The sequence below is a fragment of the Gossypium hirsutum genome, chromosome D12, assembly GCF_007990345.1.
Source record: "Gossypium hirsutum isolate 1008001.06 chromosome D12, Gossypium_hirsutum_v2.1, whole genome shotgun sequence".
NCBI lineage: Eukaryota > Viridiplantae > Streptophyta > Magnoliopsida > Malvales > Malvaceae > Gossypium > Gossypium hirsutum.
In genome coordinates this window covers 55,875,141-55,890,403 of record NC_053448.1, presented here as the reverse complement: position 1 = coordinate 55,890,403, position 15,263 = coordinate 55,875,141, and the positions used below count along the sequence as shown (strand labels likewise).

Below are 15,263 nucleotides of genomic sequence, written 5' to 3'. Positions count from 1 at the left end.
ATGTGTTTAGGTAGTGGAATAACTTGTTTGGTTGACTTGTTTTAGTCTACAAGCAATGTTTCACAACTTACTAGGCTAATTAGTGATATTAGTTGTGTTTAGTAGAAAAAATTGTCTATAAAAATTATATATTGCTTTGATATGGTAATAAAAATCAATTTTTCATTCCTTGCTGCACGTTTATGAACAAGTAAATGTTTCATGCATCTTGCCGCTCTGTTCTTTGTCCTTGTTTCTGCTTTTGCTGCTGATAAAACCCCAACAATTTCAGGACACTTCTCCCTCTAGAAATTGAACAAAATGTACATCTCGAGATGGCTGTCTTTCAAAACTCTGTTTCTCTCTCTAGGTCAGGTTAGCTTTAATTAGCGGAAGATTGCCTTTATTTGTTATTTGCTCAATTTTAAATATCATAAGACTTAATTACTTTGTTTATAAGAACTAAATTGCTGGACTAAATTACTCTATTTATTTTGAAAAGAACTAAATTACTTCTTTTCCAAATATTACAAAAACCTTCTAGTACTTTTTTTAAAAAAGTGTGATTTCTTTTGTCATTTCCATGCTGAAGCCGAAGAAGAAACAGCATCAATATTAATACTGTAAGCAGGCAGCTTCTTCAAATTTTTGTGCTGAATTATTTGCCTGAACTCCATGGCATCTTTCCATCCTCCTACACTAACATACAGGTTGGCCAGGGAAATATAGTAGCCGACAACATTTTCAGGCTCCAATCCAAAAAGATGCTCTGCGACTTCTCTTCCCATCTCCATATTTCCATGATAATTACAAGCACTTAATAAGGCTCCCCAAACGCCAACTCCAGCCTCTCCTGGTATCTGCTTTATAAACTCATAGGCTTCTTCGAGTTTTCCAGCTCTTCCAAGCATATCGACTACGCACACCTGGTGCTCTGTTACTGCTTCTACTCCATATTCCTCCAACATTACCCTGTAATACCAAAGCCCTTCATTCACAAGCCCCGAATGGCTGCAAGCTGATAAAAGGCTTACGAAACTGCTTTTTGATGGTCTAACGCCAGAATCACACATCTTGTGGAACAGTTGAATTGCCATTTGGCCATTACCATGGTATCCATAAGCCGAAATCATAGAGTTCCAAACTGCAATAGACTTATCCTTTGACCTTGTAAATATTTGCCAGCCTAGGTCCAGCTGTCCACAGTTGCTATACATATCCACGAGGGCTGCAGATATGAATGAATTCTCAAAGATTCCAATCCGCAATACGAGACCATGGATTTGTTTTCCCTGTCTTAGAAGTCCAAGCTGATTGCAAGCTGAGAGAAGGGCTACTATGGTGATTTCGTTGGGTTCAAATTCAAGAAAGTGAAATAATTCTAGTGCTCTTCTTCCTTCCTTATTCTGGGAAAAGGCAGAGATCATGCAGTTCCATGAGCATAAGTTGCGACTTGAACAGAAATCAAGCACTGATCTCGCGCTCTTAGTGTGACCACATCTTCCATACATAGTGATTAATGCATTCTGCACTCGAGTTTCTGATCCCACAAAAGTTTTAATGGCAAGGCCATGCAGGGATTTACCTTCATAAATCAACAAGAGATTTCCACAAGCTGATATAACATTCACAAGGGTGATAGAATCGCACATAACATCCATTACCTGCCTCATCCAATTAAATGTTGCTAAAGCTTCTCGAAAATGGCCATTATTTGTACAACCAGCAATTATAGTGTTCCAACAGGCAATATCCTCTTCGGAAGAAATTGTGTCAAACAACATAAAAGCAGCTGATAAGTCCCCAAAATTAATGTACATATGCATGAGGGAATTAACCATAAGAATATTGCTTGAAAGCCCTGCCTTTATCTCCCAGCAGTGAATTGATTTACCAAACTGAAGGGAATCAAGGGAAATGCAAGACGAAATAACAGCCAGGACAGTTGAAAAACTCAACTGTAAACACTGATGGGTCAGTGTCTTAAATAAACTTTGAGCTTCTTTTGAATACCCATTCCGGCTGTAGCCAGAGATCATCACATTCCATGAGACTAAGTCTCTTTTGGGGATAGCATTAAATAAAAGCTCAGCCTTGATTATACAATTACATTTTGAGTACATGTCCAACAGGCTATTAATCACCCATAAATCTGATATCATCTGTCTACGAATTGTGAAACCATGGACAGTCTTCCCTTCTCTTAATAGCATCCGCTCTGCACAAAGTGAAATTATTGTAAATAAAGTCGCTACATCAGGTTGAGCATATCCAGTTAGTTGCATTTTGTAAAGCATATCAAACGTTTCCAAAATCATTCCATTTGAGGCAAAGCCTCCAATCATTGCATTCCATGAAATGACATCCTTAAGCACCATTTCTTTAAACACTGACTTTGAAGCTTCAATATCTCCAGACTCTGAATATAATGAAATCAGAGAGTTGGAACACGAGATGTCAAAGTTGTACCCCTGTTTTATTCCCCAAGCATGAATGGTTTGTCCAGAACTTAACTCCCCCGAAGCAGCAGATGCTGAGATAGCACATGACAAACTCATACTATCCACTCTGATTCCCAATGAAATCATCTCTCTGAAACACCAGAAGGACTTTCCAGGATGACCATTATAAAGAAAACCATTTAGCATTGAATTCCAAGAAATAACATCTCGACAATCCATCCATGTAAACATAGACTGAGAAGAGGTTAAGTCACCGCATTTAGCATACATGTCTAGTAGAGCATTGCATAAACTACAATCCCCAAGCATACCCACTTTAATGCTCAAACAGTGAAAACTCTTCCCATGTTTCAAGTACTTCATATGAGATAAAGCTGACACAATAAGCAACAAAGTTGTGGAATCAAAAGCAACACCCACCTCAGTCATTTCAACGAAAAACTGCATGGCAACATTGTAAGACTTATTTTCAACTGCAGCATTGATCATAGCATTCCAAAGGATCACATCTCTGTCACAAAATTCATCAAACAATGCCAAAGCTGAGATGAAATATTTGGCTCTTGAATACGCAGTGAGGAGAGAAGTGCAAGCTGGCAGGTGAGCAAGAGCACCAATCTTTATAGCTAAGCAATGGGCGATTGTAGCTGTTACTAGGCTGGGCCTTGCCGTTGAGGACTTAAGGAGATCAATGACATCGTAGAATTGGGTATATAGTCGATAGGAGTCTCTTTGGGACATTTTGGCAAACGGTTGAACGACAGTAGAAAAATGAAACGACTTGGCCGCAAATAGAGGATGAACATTTGAGAAGAGGCCATGTGATCCGATAAACAAGATAGGATGTTTGAGCTTGCAGCCAACAGGAATTCTGCTTGAAAATTTTTTATTCGGAGGCAACAGTGATGAAGAGAAGTACCCGGTTAGCCTTATCAAGTATCTTGGGAAGTTGGCTTTTGAGGACTTGATTGTTTGAACTCGGTTACCCATTCAACATATTCATATATCGTACGCATTGTTTGAACTCGGTGTAAATATTCATCTATTATAATCTGAATTGATTGAAACCAGTGTAACCTTTTCCTTTTCTATTTACGTACAAAACAAATACAGCGGTATTGGAGCCGTAGTTCCAGCAATGACCCTCAATTCAAAGTCTTTGCTAAAGTGTGATGTTTACCAAGACGATCAGAACCTGTAATAATAATAGGTGATTTTAACCTATAATAATCCACTAAGGGAGACGAGATTTGGGATTTGAAAAGCCAAAACCTACCTTGGCACAGACTCTCTTTAAGAGTACTCATTCATTCATAATAATGCATTTCAAGACGAGGTAATAAGCTAAGAAGCCATGAAACAGAGGTCCTTCGGCAGTGGTCGCACTAACTCTCTCCCAATCAGTACCTTCATTCCTTTTTTATTTGAATTGCCCCAAAGATTAAATTAGCAAAAAAAAAAAAAAAAACTATCAATGGTACATATATAGAGGGGTGAAAAACACATCAGCCCTCAAATGTTCCAAATTTCAGACTCCAGACATTTGTTCTCCGAGTCGGAATACTAATGCTAATACTAATGCAATCTCATCCCATTTTAATCTATGAAGACAATATTCTTGGTTTTTGACGATGTGTTAGGAACCATAGCAGCTTTGAAACTCGGTCACTGTCACTATCACTGTCACAGTCACCGTCACTGTCACCGTCACTGTCACTTTTTCTACCTCCCAAGGCCAGAACTTGGGCAACCTTTTGATAAGAGGGTGAAGAGAGGGCTTCAGAAAGGTGGATGATCGTCCTCTGGGGTTTTAGGTGGAATAGGTTTCCAACCCGGTTTCTCGTCCCAATACATGTCATAATATATGTGTCCAGGAATGTGGTTCTCAACACAGCACCATATACCTACATACTGCTTTACACGTTTCCTGAATTTCTCCTCTCTTGTCTGAGTTTCAATGATAAACCATATTAGTCTATTAATGCAACATAACTAAGGTAAAATAATGGAAGCAGAAAAGTTGCAGCTTGGTGAAAAGACTTGCCTTGTCAGTGAAACCAAGAAAAGTATCTTGCATCGAAGAGAACTGAATGACTTTGACATCCTTGAATGAAGAGAACACCTTCTTCAACTGCAATTTAGAAGAATTCAACAAGGCCGACACCAAGCCAACAAGGACACCAAGCTAACATGACCATATTATAAAGAGTGCTAATACCAATTACAAAAGAATCATAATTACTTGGTTACATTAAATATCATACAATCTAGCAAATTTCCAGCAATTTTTTAAGTTTTTAATATTACCAAAGGACACATGGCAGTATTTTACCCCTGCTTGCGGAGATTTTTAAATCCATCGGCAATGGACCAAATAAATTTCCAAAGTTTAACCAACAAAGCTCTAACTTATGGTACTCGGCCTCGTGTGTCAGATACGGGTGTTTGTCTGACACTGGTATGTCCATTTTTTTTTCAATTTTTTTCATGTATTGGAGAGTCCTTGAGAGGTCATATCTCCATGCCCATGTTGGACACAGGTATTTCGAGAAGAATGAAGTGCCAGAGCAACATAAGCTCTTACCATAGAACAATTCACTACATAGGATCTAATTCATCAAGAATATATGAAGTGATTGCTCCATTATGAACAAATTTTATATCAGGAAACAAATAATTTACCATACCGTTTCTTCACTGCTGCGTTTAGGAAATCTTAAAAGACCCGGTCGACTTGTGTTGCTTGACGCATGGCAATCTTCAGTTCCTTCTTGACAAAGCTGAACATCAAGCCACGACTCTCTTACCTGAAACAACATCTCAAACTAAAGCTTCCTGAAGGAGATCATCGAAAATAGATAATTTAGTCTATATCACAGATATTAATTTACTCGTTGGGGTAAGAATGGGTTGTTGAGAAAAGAGTACTCTCTGATGTTGATTGCAGGACCAAATTCCTCCGCTGGAAGGTCTCTCAACATTACATTCACCTGCACCAGTGCATACTTTATTCCGTAAGAGTTACAAGTTCTCATGCTCAAAGCAAAAGCATCTTCTCACGATAGAACTCTAAAAAAATGGAGCTCAATCAAAAGACTGGAGGACAAAATGAACCACAGCTTTTAGTTTTAGGCCTAATTGGACTGTAAGTCAATTAAACATATCCACACTTTGACCAGTTTTTTCTTAAAAGAAAAAGAAGACTTCAATTTTTGACACTCATTGAGAAAATAAGTCTGAACCAGCCAGAAGTTAACCACATGACAGTAGACTAAAAGTCTAAATAAGTTGACAACAGAGTTGATAAGAAGTAGTTAATGTGCATTTTGATCATAATCATCCCCGTCTCACACCTCCCAAATCACTCAAAAACAGAATCACAGGTTGAGTTCTCAGAAACGTTCTGAACATAGATTCAGCTGCTGATTTATGCTGCAACAATTCACTAGCATACAAGAATTACACAACCTCTAACCACAACATTCATCTGACAATCCTTTATCATCCTATGATTTCTTTAAAAAGGGATGAAAAAAGGTAGCTTGTCCAGAAAATGTGAAACATGACATTAAACTATCTAATCATAAATTTAGAAGTCCATGAGAATGCCTACCGCCCCACTTTCCGCAAGATCCTTGTATTTTATGTTGTAATTTAAATTGATATTGGTTAATTTCATGGATGCACAGATAAATGGGAGGGGAAAAAAGACTGACAACTTGCAAAGGAATGTTATCAGGAGAAACAAAAAAGGGCCTAATGATTCCCACTATCAACTTAAAGGTACCTCAAAAACATGGTCCAAAGGGCAGAGAAAAGGTTGTCTAGTCAATGACCCCAGCAGTGCCCCAGGATGTGGAAACCACAGCCTATCCAATCTGCACCATAATGGAGGCAAAACCTGAAATTTACAGTGAGAAGCACATTGATGATTAGATAACCTTTATATAAATGCAACACCAAAGTTTACATTTGGAATGTATTAGAAAACTTTCACCAAACAATGTCATACTACCTGCACAACACATCTCATTGGCTCTTTGCTAAGATGAATTTCTAAATTATAGATTGTTTTCCCTTGATTACTTTTGTTACTGCTAGGCACAAGTAATTCATGGCAAAACTCATACTGTAATGACATAAGCAAGAATCTTATCGAAACCACTTCAAAATTTGGTTCAATTTCTTTCACATAAAAAGTAGACTCTTGACACTAAAACTAATCAGAAAAGTAATCACTAAGTCGTAAGACACTACCAAGTAATCATAGAATTCTCACCAGTGTACGGTTCAACACTGAGGCAATAGCAAGTGCTGACCTTATTTGTCTCATCTGAACAAAATTGTCAAAAACAGAAATTATACGAATAACCACAGATGATTTAATTGGCAGAAGCTAGTAGTTCTAAATTAAATCATCCATACTTGGTAATTAATAAGAGAGAAGTGCGATTCAAGATTATGCTCCCCATCCAGTAACAAGCTCTTAGAAATAGAAGGTCTAAATGACAAGAATCCTCCTGCATGGTTCCTTCAATAAGTTAACAGACAGCATAAATCATGCTATGGATGTCTTCAAAGATCCAAATTCAATTGATTTGATCTTCATTGCTTGAAAAGTTGAACTCACAGTGGACCATATAACCCCATTTGTTTGAAATGGGATCAAAGATAAAAAGTTAAAAATGTGTTCATTCAATACAAAACTCAAAATTCTCCTGATAAAGTTGGTGATAGTAGATTTCACTCTACATCCCATCCTAACCAACACATGCAGAAAATATGATGGGAAATATATTAACATGAGAAAACAGAATACATTTAGTTACAGGAATAGCTAGTAGAATTATATACTTCATGAATTCTGGAGAACCAACATAAGCAGATCCTCCGTTCCATGAAGATTTAACCATGATACATACAAGGAGAAAGAAAACAGAAGTATTAAAGAACACAATAATGTAGCCACACTTTATGTTATGTGGGCCATTTCCTTCGTTCTAAAATGCCCATGTTGCAAATGTTTGATGCCTATCCATAAGAGATGTGACCCCTTCACCTTACATGAACTTTAGCATATCCATATCAGATTGATAAATATAACAGAAGCTTGGTGGGATCAAAAAACTGTCTTAAAACTCCAATTATCCAAAGATATTGAGCAATAGAGAGATAATAGGGGTCCTACCATCAAATCTACAGAATAGCCGGCATAGAAATACCTGATATTTTATATTTGTTAGAAAACATATAGTACTAATATAGCTACTAACATCACAGCTGGTACAAAATTACCAGGTGCATCATAGTATTCTGGAGGATCAAAGAAAACCATGGCTTCCCGCAGTCGATGACGCTTCCCTTCAGTACCAGCATACTGGAACGTAGTGTGCAATGCGTATGGTTGCAGCCTAAATTGCTGATGCAGAGCCTGCCAAAAGCATTAGAGCTTCAGACAAACATGGTATATAATATATGCAGCTATCTATTGACAAGTACAATCAAGATAACTAAAGTTCAACAGGAAAAACATGTAAAATAAGAAACTAAATTTAACAAAACCAATAAAATGAAAACAGGATGAGAATGTATCTAAGTTGCCGAGAACTAGCATATGGATCCTACCTGAACAAAATAAGTGTGTCCACTACAAAATAAACTTTCTGGCAGAATTCCCAGCTTGAGATTTCCATCATAAGAGTAAAAAATTCCACTCTCATCATCAAAGGCTGGCCCTGTCTGCCTACGTACAAGTTCATTAAATCCATTCTGATCCCATATCCTATCATCAGCTAAAAGCATATCTATCCATTCTTTTGCCAGTTTTTTCGCGGGTGGTGTTGGGCGCCAGTGGAAAATTCCTATATTGTAGGCGGCACCAACTGTTTAAGGAAAAGAAAGATTCAGTTTTAACAGGAGTTACTAGAATGGCGATATATAGGTTAAAAGAAGAAGGCGATGTGACTAGAGCTCTGATAGAATGTATATACGGTATCATAAAAAAGAAGAATAAAGGTATCTAATAACAATACTTACTATGGGGGCACAAGTTGAAAACAAGATAAGCTGATTAAAAAGAAATTCTTCCCGAAACAAGTCTTTACCTTGTTTCCAGTCAGCCAACCTGTCGTCAACAACTGTTGGCACAACTTGGTCACTAGAAGTTAAGATGTCTGCATCAGGGTACCGAGCAAGATATGGCAGTGGATTCTGTTAAAGGAGCATTAAATATGAAGTATGATTGTGATGTATATCTTCTGGGTGACTTTAAAGAATTATGAGGTATAATACAATGAGAAAATGGCATTGAGTTTCAATTTCATAATATAAGGCAGCAAAGTAAGAAACACTAAGCCAATAAAAATGCACAGAAAGTGAGAAGTATAAAATTTTAGGAAATGCAACACCTAGGAACAGTTAATATTATCACTGAAATTTTATTTCGTATAGAATCAAAGAAATCTATATTCTTCCACAGTATGATAATAGTCCAATAAAATCTAATGTATCTACTTTAGGGTGAAAAATGGAACAATCAAAATAATGGTAAGTATTACATAAACAATAAAAGAAGACTTGAGCCAGAAAGGAACGATCAAGTAACAAACAAAGACTAGTAATAATGCTAAGTATCATATAAAAAGCGGAGGAAAGCTTGAACTAGAGAGGAAGAATTAAGTGACAGGCATAGACTAGTACCTTCAACCACACCATGTCTGTATCACACATCAATAGCTCAAAACCAAAAGGAAGTATTGCATTTATAAGTAAGACTTTCTGTCTCCCCATTTTATGAAATATGGGAGAACCCCAGCCAACATCATCTGTGCTTATATGGCTGCCCATATCAAAGACTGGGATACCTTTCCAATACAGAGCCTTCAGTAGTTTGGTGTCCATAGCACCTAAATTACAACAATTCTAACTTATTGTCCACTTTCAAGCACAATTTCTTCTGGTGTATCTGCTAGAAGATTTAACAACTTACCAACCAGAAGATTAGAAACACCAAGATCGGTCAAGTGTTTAACCCAAGTCAGGATGAAATCCATAAAAGCAAAGTTACCAAAGGTGACTATGATGACATTATCTTTTGCCCTTTGTGCAACCAGTTCTTTAGTTAGTCTAAAGGACTTTAAACGAGGCATTTTGGAAGTACGAGATGGGGCCTCCCAAATAGGTCTCAACTTGTTGCTCCTATGCTGTGATGGTTGAGAAATGTTGCTGGAAAGAGAAACCCCATCTGCCAAGTTAAGACAATCATGAAAAGCTAAAATGAGCGAAGTTGATGCAGCATAAATAATATGTAACAAAGAATGTCCCCTAAAATACAACCACCAAATAGGCATTTGAGCAAAACTTGAAAAAAATTATTACCCAAAAAAAGGGGGAAAAAAGTTGCATTTTAACAAGGACCCAGAAAGGAATAGGATGTTACTCAGCTCTAAAAACATATGCTCAACATTTGCATTAAAATACAAAAAGAAACCCTGGAAGCTTAAATAAAAGAAAGGAAAAAGTAGCCTACTTTGGGAGAGAGGAGGGGCCAAAAGCCAAGAAGAAGAGATAGAGCGAGTGGGGGAAGCGGTTGGAGAGTAAATAGCGGAGAATACGTAAAAGGAAGACACCACTGTCCCCAGTATAACGGTGGCGTATATGGTTAGAAAGAGGGGTTTTGAGGCAGCAGTTTCTTGAACAGCGCTTCTCCATCCCCGCATTTTAGATGAGTTTGATCCTAATTGCTCAACTAACATAAAAAAATCATCGTGTTATTTATCTCTTTGGCGTTGAATGCTTCAGGATGGGGAAGATATTTGTCTATAACAACAGTGCAATCTCTGGATGTGTTTTTTAAGAAAATATTAGATCAAATTTCAATATTTCCATTTAATCGCTGTAAGTTGTACGTAGGAGAAGAGCTCTCCTGCCCAGCCCAGCCCCGTAAACCCGGTTAAGAGTTCCCCACATTTTTAATCCTACACTTTTACCCGTCAGCTTTTAAGAATAACCGGTACATCTTGTTTTTTCCACACCCATTTAACGCCTGTCAAAAGGTTAATCGATTTTTTTTATATTTAAACACGCTTGAATTTTTTATTTTTTCTTTATATTAAATCAATTAATTTAATCAAATTTTAATAATCAATAATTAATAAACTTAATCATTTTAACCAAACTTTTTACTTTGACTTAATTGAAATTCACAAAATCGAATATGTCCATTATGTGTTAAAATTAACTTATGCTAACTTACAAATCACTATTTTAAAACAAAATAAAAGCATTTATCTTTTTTATTTAAACATTAGGGTATTCTTTATAGAGTTTTTTAAGCAAGCAGGTTAAGACTATGTTAAGTGTTATATTTATTTTTTTATTTTATTTTTTATTATACATTATAAGACAATTGTCACACCTTTAAATAAGTTGTGTATGACATATTTTTCCTAAACATTATTACTATTGTTATTATTATCATGGTTTTCGAAATCGGACCGAAAATCGTTTAATGTACTAATCTAGAACAAGAGGTTGGGTCAATTGACTTGCCAACTTAAATGAATCGGTTGAACTTTTTTATTATTATCTTTTTTAATACTTTTTCTTCTAACAACTTTTGAAGTTCTACTTTGGTGATAAAACCATGGGTTTCAATGGTTGTTCCACCAAGAACGATGGACGCAATAAGAAACATGAGAGCTACGATGATTATTGTGATTATAAAAAGAAAATTGTAGAGAAAATTTTAAAAAGTTAAGTTTAAGATCCAAAAGTCCCCAAAATGAAACTTTGGATCTTCTATATAGTCTTTCCAAAGTAGTTATGAAACAAGTTACATATTTTATAGAACATGGGTGAGATATGGAATAATTCATAAGAACGTGTTATGAATTATTGGGTAATTAAAGTGAACAAAACCATGCTCATGTTATAATGAGTAATGTGAGTGAAATTATGAAAATAATGCATATAATGATAGTTTAGTGAAAATTACTTTCGTGTAACTCATTTTAGTAAGGAGAGTGCTACTTACAAACTCAATTGCGAGTGCACTATTTGATCAACAAGGAGGGAGGGACAAAAACACTTGAACTCCAAAAAAAAAAAAAGTTAGAAATTGAATTCTTAACCATATCTATATCTAAGCCTTCAATGCATATTTTCCATAACATCCCAATCTTATCTTCTCAACATGAAATGATTATGCAAGGAGTGATATTTCCTAAAACTGCTTTGATTTAACAAGTATTTACACATTGCTACTTCAAAAATACAGACCTACACCTTTGAAGGAAGAAAGAAAATTGGTATATGGTAGAATAAAACTCACTGTTGGGTGTCTTAACGAGTAAAACAATAATTTTGGTCCAAAAGTGATTTTTCAAATTTTGTGTTTGGTTGAGAAGTTGGGTTTGAAATGTATTTTGATTTTAAAAGTTATTTATTTAGCGTTTGCTTTCGACGATATAGAGATATTTCAATTTTCAATAATAATTATAATATTTTAAAGTTGTTTTCTTTCCTCAAAATAAATAAAAGTTGCTTTTTTACTGTTTTGTCACCATCATGGTAAGTATCTAACCCTCTGTTCACAAATAAAACAATGAAGTGAACGAGTGATGGTGTGGTGAATATGGAAAACATATATTTCCCATTTGGAAGGAGATAGGTCTGGCTCCATAGATGAATTATGACATTCAAGTAGAATCCTTTTGTAAGAAGCTTTCCTTCCCATGCGATCAGCTTGAGTAAGGGTGGGTTTGGATCGGCGGTACGGTGCGGTGCGGTGCGGTGCGTTTAGTTTAATTTTTGTCTCACGCTACAGTATCGCTACAGTATCTAATCTCACAGCTACCGCTATTTTTACACTAACCGCGGGTAAACGCACCGCCCATCCAAACTCACCTTGAGTAACTGAGCAAGTACCAATGCTCCCGCTTTTCCTCATTGGGTTGGAAGGAAGCCTTTTGCATTAAAACTTGGTTACTGTGTCCGTGAGAATTGTTGTGCGGATGGAGGATATGGCAGTTACTCTCTGTCCATGGGAGAACTGGGTGACAGATACCGTTGTCATGGTTGCTCCAGCTGATGCACCCCTCTTCCACTATGACAACCATGTCCAACTTCTCCACTTTGGGCTTTGTCAATTGAGCTATCACACGCCCAATCTACATCAACATCAAACCTTCATTCCATTATGTCGGCCTCTAAACAGGCCTGCAGGTATCACCTAATACTATAACTAAGCCCAAGAATTTTTGGGCTAAACTTCTTGCACCCAAAACTCAATGCTAATGCAAAAATTTAGCAACTCTTTAGACGAGAGATATGGAACAATAATTTTATGAATAGCTCGAATTTATTATTCCAACTCCAATAATTTTTATTTAAAATTACTGATAATCTTATTTCATTAATATTGTATGGTCTTACTATAAAATGAAAAAAAAAACCCATAAACTTCAAAATATCATTTTTATATGTTCTAATATAATTTATTTTTATTTCATAATTATTCTTTTAACTCATTAAATTAAAATACCTTAAATTTTTCTAAAAATAATTATTCAACTAAGGGGCATTTTATCAAAAAATTTAAAATTCCTCATCTAACATTTGAGTTACATACTATGGAATCTCAATCTCATCCTCTTTTGCCTGGAAAAACTTGTTATTACATATGTATACAACATAACATAACTAACATGCTAATAATCTCATTTCTTATATTTACTCATCAACCAGTTATTTGAATCAAATTTAAATATTTGAAATTCATTATCAATAAAAAAAATTTCACCTGAATACCATCCTGATATAAAAATAATAATTTCAAACCGTAAAATAAACGATATATATATATAAAAAAGAGTAGTTTTTCTTACATATCAAATACTGGCACCCAAATAAACTCTTAGTGATTGATTTGTTCAAACAAAAAGAATTCAAGGCTTTAGAAATTTAAAGAAGAGTCATTTTGAAGAGCTGCCATGTTAAAGTACCCAACTCTAAAGAAGAAGAATTACGCCCTTTGTTTAGTCCATGTTCTTTGGCATAACTTGCATAGACATATATTTATTTATTGATGATAGAAATCCGAACTAGTTGTTTTGAGTAGATAGAAAGGATAGTGGTTGACTTAAGATTATTTGTCAATTTTGAATAGATTAAAATAATTAAGTCCCCAAAGTCATTAGTTGCTTAATGTTAGGTGAAGCATTATTCTCGCAATGTATTATTAATTAGTTTGTGTACTAAGTATGGGTCCAATCAAATATAATTCTTACACGATTGCACATGATCAAAGATGACATTCTCTAGATTAGCAACATTTATTATTCATCCACACACACTTTCCTTGGGTGCCATCTATTGGGCAGCACTGATGTAATTCACAAGCATAATAATAGAAACTAAACTATGCTACTTGGAAATGAGTGTGACGACCACGCCTAAACCTCCCGATGCAATCTACCAGACCTTCGGCTCAACAATAGTAATTAAAATTGAGTGTTGAGATTATAAACTCAAAAACAAATTTCCTTCTATATTATTTATATAGTTTTAGTAATAGACTGTCAAAGCTCCGAATCCAACTGGCATTGTCTGGCTTTGACTTTCCTTTGTCGGAGTATTAGTTTAGAGTATATTAACCATATTGGATCCATCATCATAGTCTTATTATAAAGCTAACATTGATCGACGTGTAAATACTAAGTTACGTGCATGTGTAGTCCAAATCAAATACAAGCACGTGTCTCCCTGTGCATGAGCCCATTACATTTAATAATTTGGGTCAAACCATGCATGTTTAATAAATTACTTCATTATTTAATAAGTTTTAAAGAGATTAAAAATGAAGAATTTACAGATGGGCCATTTCGTTTTGCCAATAATATAATATAATCCGCCTTTGCTCTAAAAGAAACTTCATTATACCACTAGTAGTATGTATTACAAAAATACAGAATATGCGGCTCAAGTAAATATAGTGCATGCAAACAGCCTCGCTCTTATCTGTAATGTCAGAGAATGACTTGGAAAGTAAAGAAAAGAAAGCTATTACCTTTTTTACCATGATTTCATTTAGTATTAAAGGTGCATGCAGATGCTTAAGGGCCCAAATTTTTGGCATTTTTACAAATTGGAATGCCAATAAGATAGCAATTTACAAGGGATTGATGACATCATGGATTTAATCAATGAGGCAGACTCAGAAGTGGAATCCACCCTAGGAGGAGGAGGATTTTTTAATTAATCCGGCTACTCAATGCTCATCCCATTCCATGTTGTCTCATTCGGAATAAACAATGGAACATATTGTAGAGAGAGACAGTGATAGTGATAGAAGAGACAAAGAAACAGAGGGGAGAATATTATAAATACAAAAATATACTAAACGATAAATGCCCAACACACACACACACACACACACACACAAAAACCAATATCTATGAACCGTCCTTGAAAAAAGTAGAAACTTATCTTCATTACCAAAACAAGTAGCCACCCTATACAACTCAACTAATTGTTTGTTGCAAACTGGTTTTTGTTTGTCCCCGCAGCCCATAGGAATGGATGGGATACGATACGGTTTCCATATACCAAGTAGCTACGTACGTATTCTGTGCAGGCACACACGGCATGACCTCACTGGCTTGCATTTAATACTCACTCTTTTGCATGAAATACTGGAAGAATCTGTTTCTGCATGCCTTGTTGTACGGAAACTTAATTAAAAACTCTCTTGGATTAATTACCAAAGTCATATCATGCACGTTCAACCTCTTCAATATGGTGAGAATCTGAATTAATTTGCAT

General features: G+C 35.7%; 2 protein-coding genes across 2 annotated transcripts; both read right to left on the bottom strand.

Annotated features, from left to right (window-relative positions):
• Positions 1–534: 534 nt before the first annotated feature.
• LOC107947358 (pentatricopeptide repeat-containing protein At4g19220, mitochondrial) lies at positions 535–3,503 on the bottom strand. The gene has a single exon (XM_016881999.2). The coding sequence runs from the start codon at positions 3,429–3,431 to the stop codon at positions 555–557; it is 2,877 nt and encodes a 958-aa protein (XP_016737488.1). The 5' UTR covers positions 3,432–3,503; the 3' UTR covers positions 535–554.
• A 328-nt stretch (positions 3,504–3,831) lies between these two features.
• LOC107947359 (arabinosyltransferase XEG113) lies at positions 3,832–10,377 on the bottom strand. The gene is made up of 13 exons (XM_016882000.2): positions 9,970–10,377; positions 9,430–9,684; positions 9,141–9,346; positions 8,546–8,651; positions 8,067–8,323; positions 7,737–7,872; positions 6,867–6,961; positions 6,721–6,774; positions 6,229–6,342; positions 5,333–5,431; positions 5,129–5,248; positions 4,486–4,572; positions 3,832–4,388 (listed from the first exon to the last, which is right to left on the bottom strand). The coding sequence occupies exons 1-13, from the start codon at positions 10,193–10,195 to the stop codon at positions 4,221–4,223; spliced, it is 1,923 nt and encodes a 640-aa protein (XP_016737489.1). The 5' UTR covers positions 10,196–10,377; the 3' UTR covers positions 3,832–4,220.
• Between the last annotated feature and the right edge of the window lie 4,886 nt (positions 10,378–15,263).